The 9,235-nt window shown below is 35.9% G+C and overlaps 1 protein-coding gene across 4 annotated transcripts; it reads right to left on the bottom strand.

Annotated features, from left to right (window-relative positions):
- Nucleotides 1-2,382: 2,382 nt before the first annotated feature.
- On the bottom strand, nucleotides 2,383-8,783 carry LOC137813866 (probable inactive leucine-rich repeat receptor-like protein kinase At3g03770). Of its 4 annotated transcripts, none has more exons than XM_068616323.1 (9): nucleotides 8,179-8,783; nucleotides 7,909-8,070; nucleotides 6,233-7,665; nucleotides 5,302-5,435; nucleotides 4,808-5,048; nucleotides 4,090-4,292; nucleotides 3,902-3,954; nucleotides 3,617-3,728; nucleotides 2,383-2,860 (listed from the first exon to the last, which is right to left on the bottom strand). In XM_068616323.1, the coding sequence occupies exons 3-9, from the start codon at nucleotides 7,566-7,568 to the stop codon at nucleotides 2,594-2,596; spliced, it is 2,346 nt and encodes a 781-aa protein (XP_068472424.1). In that variant the 5' UTR covers nucleotides 7,569-7,665; nucleotides 7,909-8,070; nucleotides 8,179-8,783; the 3' UTR covers nucleotides 2,383-2,593. The 4 variants fall into 4 exon arrangements, with proteins under 4 accessions (XP_068472424.1, XP_068472425.1, XP_068472428.1 ...); XM_068616324.1 differs by having other exon boundaries at nucleotides 7,988-8,070; nucleotides 8,179-8,420; XM_068616327.1 differs by lacking the exon at nucleotides 7,909-8,070 and having other exon boundaries at nucleotides 8,179-8,495.
- Nucleotides 8,784-9,235: the final 452 nt, after the last annotated feature.

Raw genomic sequence — 9,235 nt, 5'->3', positions numbered from 1 at the left:
GAGAAAATGGCCCTTGAAATTTTTATAAGACGATTGGAAAAGGGTAAGAATTCTCCTTCCAGAAACGCTATTTACAGAGACCCATAGTTGACGACCTAGTTTCTTCACAGGTAAAGGAACACGTCAAAAAAGGGTGGGATGTCGAGTTGGTCATAGAGAATGGACAAGGCTCAGACGAATGCCCAGCTATTAGGATGTAGCTGGGCAGGGGCCACGTTGAGCTCAGTTAAAAGCTCTTTTTCAAAAAATGATAAAGGGAGGCAAAGAAGGATTCTTTTAAAAACAGTGGCGTAGAAGTATCAAAAGGGTATGTTAGGGGATATGGATTCATCACAACACACGGGCTCGTCTACCTCACAAGGGTCTAAGAAAATCCAATTGTCTTCCTTACCGAAGTGGCATTTATTCCTTCTAAGGGTTACTATTTTCTCGTGGGGGGTATAGGAAGAGGTTTCAGTTGGGAGGTTTGGCGGTGCCCAAGGGTACAAGGATTTATAATCCATGGCTGGTTGCATCTAAACACAATCACACGCAAAAAGCGAAAAACAACTCAGACCCAGCACAACAAAGAAACAAGCAAGGCGAGCATAAATTTAGGAATTCATACAATAGAAGAACAAAAGAACAAAAACTAACATGCATTTCGGAATTCATACGACAACCTATGAACGATCAACATCAAGCATGTATATGAAAAGACAAAAGCATAAAACGATCCCAGGCAGAGCATGCAATCGTAAAGATGAATAATCGGGGTTGAGGAAAAGGAATACCTTTTGTGATTAGAAGAAAAGAAGTTTCGATAAATGCGTGAAGAACTCTGAGTAATGAGTAAGGAGAGTGTAAGTTTTCGAAGGTTTAGAGAACTGAACGTTCTGGACGAAGTTTAAGAGGAAAAGAGAATTAGAAACGATGGAGTTTCTACTGCCAATAATATCAGGACATTGTACGTGTGGGGTCACATACAATATAATGTCACTTCAAAGACGCTTTGTGCGCCGCGCCTCACCTACCCCTGAGAAACAGTCACGTCATTTGTCAGTCAGGAGACTCTTTGCTTAGCCAAAGCTCAGCTCGAGCCTGGGGGGCTTGTGTGTTGGTCATAGCTCGGTTCTTGGTAGCAATTTTGGGACGACTTGGTTCTTAAGTAGAGCGGGGGGACAACTCGGTTGTTGGGCCTGGGTGAAATTCGCGTAAATGGCATTTTTCAAGGATGGGCCCAAAGCGCGCAGGAGGGCTGTTGCGTAAATAAATCGATATCCACGTGCTTATAGATACATTGGGGGGGGGGGCGATATAATATTATTTATTCCTGTGTATTTGTTATTATTGTGCATATTTATCGTTATTGTATATTTGATATTATTGTGTACTTGTTATTATTACATGTTGCATGTTTGTTGCACGTGGCTAAAGTAACCCTAAGTAGATAGGGAGACGCATTGGTAACAAAAAATGGGCCTACAAATAGTTCCCGAAGATCATTGGTGCCCGTCGCAGGTGGTTTTCTGTTAGAGATAAAAGTTTAATATGATTATTTTTCAGTTAAGATTTGCTTATCTCCAGGAAGAGTTGTTGCATGTTGCATGTCCGGTGATAAAAGGAGAGTAAGTCTCCAAGTAAAAGTACGTTGTTTTTGCACACTAGACTAAAAACTGTTTACTTTTGGTGAACCCTAGCTGACTTGATTGTCGGAGTGTAATCAACAGGTAGGGTGTCTTCTGTCCCAACAGAGCCTTATTCTAGCATCAAGAAGGAAACATGGGTCTGATTCTAGAAGGAGGCGTTCAACCGGCGAGAAAAAGTAATATTTAACTTTATTATGTATTCTTTCTTTTCTTGGGAATCAATTTCTTTATTGTAGGTGAAAATATTTTTATAGTTACACTTATGGACGGTTAGAATATAAGAAGAATATGTAATTGTATTTGTCCTGCTTCATTTCCTCATTTTGGTACTTCCAGATAGCGAGTGTGTAGAGATCACGAAAGCTTCCAAGACTGACTATAGGCCGCAGACTTAATGTAGCAGAGCAGAATTTAAAATATCTGAGGCTACATATGATAGTATGCTACATCTATTCTACCACCACGACAATTCATCATAAACCAAGCACGTGGCATAATAATCTCCAAACTTTTTTTGTTGATTTTTGCTTCTAGACATTGCATGATATGCTGCTTCCATTCAAACTTGTTCACCCAGATTCCACCCACAGCAGATAGAATCTTAGTCATGGCTTACATTGCTCCTGCTTTATGGATTACTTACTTAGTGTCCACTAGATATTTGATGGTAGGACTCACATATAATAAAAATCAAAAGACATCATAAATTGTGTAAGTGTGAACTAAAAGAAAGTTGAATATATTTTTCCAGTGATTTCTAATCCAAACTTTAAATCTTCTATGTATTTGTAGTAAGAAATTATATAATAGATCCTTACAAATTCTTTTTCCTCATCAAATTTTGGGGGCAAAGGAGTTACAATATAAGAACTTATACTATTCTGATGCTGCTGTATCTGCAACCATGAACCTTATAGGCTTATAGTGAAATGTACAAAAAAAAAGTGGAAACCTTTGGATTGAAACTAATGAAAGGGAAGTCCTCCAGATTCTGAGCCTGGTGACCCTTCACTACTTTGTGAATCCCCTCTCCATGCATCCTGCACTTGAGATGCAAACTGCAAGTTCCACAAAACATCTTCTATGGAGGGCCTATCTTCTGCCTCTTTAACCAGACACCTCACACATATCTCCATCATTGTCTTCAATGATTGATCCAAGCATGCCTTACGAATTGCTGTATCAACCACATTCCTCCTACCCTCTTCATCAGCTCCTAAGCTTGCTTGCAACTGCCTCATAATGCAATTAAAAGAAGCAGGGTCAAAGAATTGTAGATGGTTTCTATTGAATGTGGATTATGAAAACTAACACTATCTTGCAAGTTAATAAGTTAGGAGACAGTGTGACATTACATGTCTATGATCCCAGCTAATATCTACTATACCCCTGTTAAAGTTTTTCAATTTATAAGAAAGAATTGTGACACTTAACTGTATGTCAAGTGGAAATTAATAATTGGGACTCCAATGATTTCTCAATCATATAGGCATTTATTCTGATACCCTTTAGCATGACAATATATGGATATATTTTCTTCTAATCCTATCGTATATTTTCCTGCTTGGAGTACGTGGAAAAGTTTTTGACATTTAACAATTGAACTAATCTCTTAAGGTGAGGCAATATGTCCATATATATAATGAATTCAAACCAAATTTTATACAATATGAACGTATGGATTTGATGATCACACAGCTAATAAAGAGGAAAACTACTGGTTTCTGTAGTCTAACACTACTAGTTATTTATACTTACCCGAAAATGAGACTCTAGTTTCTATCACAATTAATCAAATAAAACAGGCCATTGAGTCTTTGATATTTCACTCCTATGAAAGAGTTAGACTCTGATTTAAGCATCAACTGTTCTCTAGTTGGATCACACAAAAACTCTCTATTAATTTAACAAATTATAAAATTGAAAGACAAAGAAAGCAGAAAAAAGAAAATGGCACATTGGAAATGAGTCAGAGTCCCTGTATTTACCAGATCCCTAAAAGCGTCTGCATCATTCGCTGTCCTTATTTGCCTTCCTAGAATGAGTTCGAGTAGTATCACTCCAAGGTCGTATATATCAGACTTATCTCCATGCTTGACACTACGAAACAGCAGAAATCATTAAAAACCAAGCTTTCTTACTTACATATACATACACATCTGTGTAAACAGAATCCAAAGTATTTTTTCTACACTGAGACATGTCAAATTATATCTATGGTATTGAGTTCTATTTTTCTATGTTACACAACCTGATTAACTTTCTATCATCACCTTTTATTGTTGCTAGAATGTTTTAATCCACTTGAAGAATTTCCATGTCGAACCTGGAAGAATAAGTTAAGGTGATTAAGTACCAACTGAGGCATTTTTTTTCATCAAGGGAGATAAAAGATGAAACTTAGTAATGATATTTTTCCTCATTAAAAAACTGTAAAATGTCAAAATTGTTTTCTTCTTACCTTCCCCATGTTAGATAACAAAGGCAGGTGATAACTGCTGATTTTCGCAACAAGATTCTGATCCAATAAAACATCTTCTATCTTGAGATCGTTGGAATATACACCAGGGACAATCCCTGTGTGCAAAAACTGGATTCCCTTTGCCACTCCAATTGCAGCTCCAATGCGTTGGGTCCAATTCAAGCATTTTCTTGCATTCTCATCTGCCAAAGTTATGAGGCATCAATACCATAATTCTGAAGAGGATGGAGGTTAACAAAAATGACATTACTGTCACAATGTTACATTACACCATGACACTGAAATTACTATTCAAAGAGAATATATCATTGATGAGTAAATAGTCTGTGTCATGATCATATAAAATGTTTTTATAGTGTTATACTTATCTAATCACAGATTGTAATGCAAGATAAGTTTGTTGACCTCTAAAATAACTACTTTAAAAATCATACATATCATGATATCTTATTAGTAGACTCACATTTCACTGTAATATTGCTTGTAAATTAAACTCAATTTCGTCTACCTCAAGTGCAAATTTTCAACTTCGAGGAAGTTACCAATAGAGATCACTTAAGGTAAGAGATAAATGAATTTGTAACTACTACTAATGGAATCCCCTCTAGCGAACTTTCCCTATCCTTCTTTGTCATGTCGAATAATACAATTTTTAAAACCTGCAACCTGAGAAAAAAGCTGTTGTTTGAGCAATTACCACAGATCCAATTCCTGAGCGTGCCGTTTGGTACGTATTCAAAGACAAGAAACACTTTGTTGACACTCGAATCATCCAAAGAACATTCAAAGCAGTGTCCAATAGCACTGACTAAGTGACGATGCCTGAGTTTTGATATCAGCTCTATGTGGTTCACAAAGTTTTGAGTGCTGTATTTCTTTTTCATTTCTACACATCGAATAGCAACGACCGAACCATTCTTCAGCTGACCTCTGTACATCTAATACATCAAAACACACTATTTCAAAATGAAACACTCATCACATAAATGTTTAAAGAGTTGCAATTTAATTGTAACTAACAACTTCATGCTACATAGTTAAGTGAATCATGACTGCATGGCCAAATTATTTTGTGATGTTGGCTAGTGTACCACGGTCAATGAAAGGAAATAAAACCACTGATTTTGTATGAATATAGTTCAAAGGAAATGTTTCTATATATGCAAAATAATTTGAGACATTGTAGCATACCTTTCCATAGGAATCTTCACCCATTAAAGAAACTGTGTCAAAGTAGTTTGTAGCTGCCTCAATCTCTTCCAATGAGAAACTTCTATAAGTTGGTAGGCCAACTGCTCCCAACTTCTTTGTTTGAGATATATACCCTTTTAAGTACAGAAAAAATACATGTTTGTCAATCTATCCTTAGTATGGAACACAAAGAACTGTATATTCTTTCATATCAAACTCTCAAGAAACATTTTCTAATTAAGTGGACATCACTGATAAAGAACTAGTGTTATCACTAGTTTAGCTGCAAAAAAAATGTTTTTTATTAAATTTAAACATGTATTAACCAACATATGTTAATACTAGATTTTAATATATAAAACCATTTTTTTGTCAATCAAGGTACAGGACTGCTTTAGCAAGAATTCTGTTTTTTAATCCTATTCAATAAGTTTTTTTTTCTTTCCCGTTCCTATTCTTGATTCCTAACAACTGGTGCCTCCTTTGTAGCACTGTTTGTTCAGATGGGTGGTGAAATATATACAAAGGAACTGATGTTGGAGCCGACCTTGTTGGGAAAGTAGAACAGGGAATACTTGAAGATGACTAAAGATAGAGAGTGCAAACATATAATTCCAAGAAAGAAAGATCCTACTAATTTTCCTCTAAGTAACAGTTTAGGTATTGTATATGGGTACCTCCGATAATTTAACTTCTTGTTTTAGTGACCTTTGTTTTTTTTTTGGATAAGCTTGTTTGAGTGATCATCTAACTTCAGTATTTAATTTTTCTATGACAGCAAAAGAATCTTATTCTTATTTATTAGTGATAAAAATGGCTACACATTAGACTAGCAAATATCTGAGTTTTCTAAATTTTCTGCATGTGGATGAAAAATGTATAAAGAGAGAGAGAGAGAGAGAGAGAGAGAGAGAGAGAGAGAGAGATTTACTTGCATCAGAAAGCAACTTAGAAGTGTAACCAGAAGCAGCATTTTCTGATATTAATCTTGTTGGAGGATTCTTCATTTTGGTTCTAGCATTTCCTCTTCTAACAATAAAGAAAATTAGCAAAACAAGTGCTACTCCTCCAAGAGTCCCACCTACTATGCCTAGGGAAAGAACTACCTTAGATACTTTTCTGTGCTTCTTTCTCTCAGGTAATATTCCCACGGCTAAGGCCTCAGTGTGGCAAAAAGGTTGCGGCTGCTGATTTTGATTCGCAGTGTCCAGACAATTTCTAGCATAATGGAAAGTCCTATCACTGGAATTTGACACTAAACATTTAGGTAAGCTCCCAGTCAAAAGATTTGAGGATAAATCAACCACATCAAGCTCTGAATTGCAGGACAGATTCTCAAAAAGCATCCCAGTTAATTTGTTACCAGAAATATTCAGATAAGTAATAGAAGGAAGTGACAACAATCCTGGCTGAAATGGCCCCACCAATGCATTTGATGATATATCCAAACGTTCAAGCTGATAGTATGAGCTCAATTCAGCAGGAATACCATCTCTGAACCTATTGTGTCTTAGAACTAGTGTAACCAACTTGTTACCAAGTTGAGGAAACTCAGGTCCAAAGGCATTATCATCCAATTCAAGCACTTGAAGATTCGTCAAACGACTAAAGTCAGGTACCACCCCATAAAAGTGATTATGAGAAAGTGAAAGAGCTCTCAAATTCTCCACATTACCAAGAGAATTCGGTAGAGATCCATTGAACAAATTATTCTTCAAACTTAGCACAGTTAAGGCTGGAAGTGAATCAAGCCAAGGAGGAAATGTTTCAGCCAGCATGTTGTTGTCAAATATGAGTGTTTGGAGTTTTGTCAGTGAAGAAAGTTCCTGAGGAATGGGACCATAGAGAAAATTGGAACTCATGTTAACTATTTCCAGGGATGACAAACGAGCTATCTTACCAGGCAAAGGACCCCAAATACCCAGAGAAACCAATGTGAGGACTTTCAAACTGGGAAGCCTTACTAGTGTTGTGACAAAGGAATTTATTGAGAAATTTCTAGGGAGAGGTGAATCTCTTCTTTCACCTATTATGTGAAGCTGTGTTATGGTGTCTTCATAGCACACTACAGAGAGGGAAGAGTTTGAATCTGTGTTGCAAAAATCTGTGTCGTTGCTCCAGCTGCTCAAAGCAGCAGGAAAGTTCAATAGCTGCTGAATTCTGAGAAGAGTCTGAGAGTGAGAAGATTGTAATTGCTCTGAGTAATAGATAGAAAGCAAAAAAGTAACTAACACCAAAAACACTGAGGGATGCTGTCTATTTGCCATTAGACACAACTCATGCAGAATGAGAGAGTTTTGGTTATATTCTCAAAAGGATAGAAATTCTCTCAAAATTGAAGCTTCGGGGGTACATGCCTCAGCCCTGCAATTACAAGAAGGTGTGTTAATTTAAATAGACAAAAAAATGCAAGAATCTACTGAATTAAAATAATCAATTTTACTATCTATTGAATGCATGATCTCTAAGTTTCAAGTATATCCGAAGGTAAATTCTCAAAGAAGATCATTGTTTCACGCAAACTCAAAAAGTATAACCACTTGAGAAAAGTTTAGACATAATTCAACATGCAGAAAAAGAACACAGTACACATCAATGACTCCTTACCAAAAACCAAAATACTTGAAACAGAGAGAGGGAGAGAGAAAAGTTGGGAAGAGGGGGGAGAAATCAAAAACTAGCATGCCTTCAGAAGTTGCAGAGGCCACCCAATTGAACAAAATCCAAAACTTTTTCAACCATGCATTTCAGAAGTGAGTCTAGTAAAGCCTGGAAACCATTTCTCAAGGGGTCAGCTTTTCTCTTCTCAAACCAAGACAAAGCAGTAGTGATAAGAATTGAAACTAGAAAACAAATGAAAAAAAAAACAAAACTCACTGTGCTCTCTCACAAGGTGGCATTTCATGGTTATCAGTCATAATAAATGAACTGACAATTTTATTTCCTCTATTTGTTATGGTTTAGAGAAAATGGTTTTTTTATTTTTTCCTTCTGTTTTCTTTCTGTGTAGCAAAAGAAAGATTCTTGCATATGAGGGAAGCCTTTATTCTTAACTATGATATGATTCTTTAACCTTTTAAGGCTTTAACCTCAGCATGTGGTGTCCAGCAGATTTGCTTGAAGGAGCTAGTTTTGTACTTTTCTCATAATTATGAGTGGGAAATTGGCTGAAGGGTAAGCTTTGGTTTTGGCTCAGAGTTCAGTAACGTAAGCTGTTACTTTCAGAGAGGGGTAAGCCTTTGCTTTCTCTCTCCAACTTTATGACATGGTCCCCCCCTATTTATATCTGTTGTTGCTTTTGCCTTTTGGTTCCTATCTCTTTCTCTCTCTCACCAACCTCTACCTTCATTTATGTGTCAATGGTTGGAACTTGGATCCATGAAACCTTCCTAGTAAGAGTCTCATCTGAAAAGTTGGCAAATCTATGTCACCAAAGGATGCAAGATCTTGAAGGAAAAGGAAGGAACCACACACTATTTTACATGGATGATCTAAACCAATGTCACCTAAATACTGTGTGATTGTTCTTTGTTAACAAACCACTTTAGTCTTTAGAATATCTTGTAAAAAGATACGCTTGCTCTTTTTGGGTACTTAAAAAACATGGCTTGGGTATATAAACTGTGTTTTCTATGCTTTGCATGATGAAAAGAAAAATAATACAGATCTAATAAATGATTAATCAAAATAATAAATTCTAACTTTTTCCTTAAAGTATGTTTGCATTACACCCTCTTTTCTTTATCTATTAAAAGTATATATATATATATATATATATATATATATATATATATATATTTGTGACTTTAAAATATAAAATAAATATCTTAGAAAAAAAGGTTAAAACTAATAACACTGTATTTCAAATACTAAAATAATAATTTATTATATGTTTAAAATTAGTTGGTAACGACAGCATTAGATGTAAATCAAA

This window comes from Phaseolus vulgaris, chromosome 1 (genome assembly GCF_000499845.2).
Source record: "Phaseolus vulgaris cultivar G19833 chromosome 1, P. vulgaris v2.0, whole genome shotgun sequence".
In the NCBI taxonomy this organism is placed as follows: Eukaryota; Viridiplantae; Streptophyta; class Magnoliopsida; order Fabales; family Fabaceae; genus Phaseolus; species Phaseolus vulgaris.
This window is presented reverse-complemented; position numbering and strand designations above follow the sequence as displayed.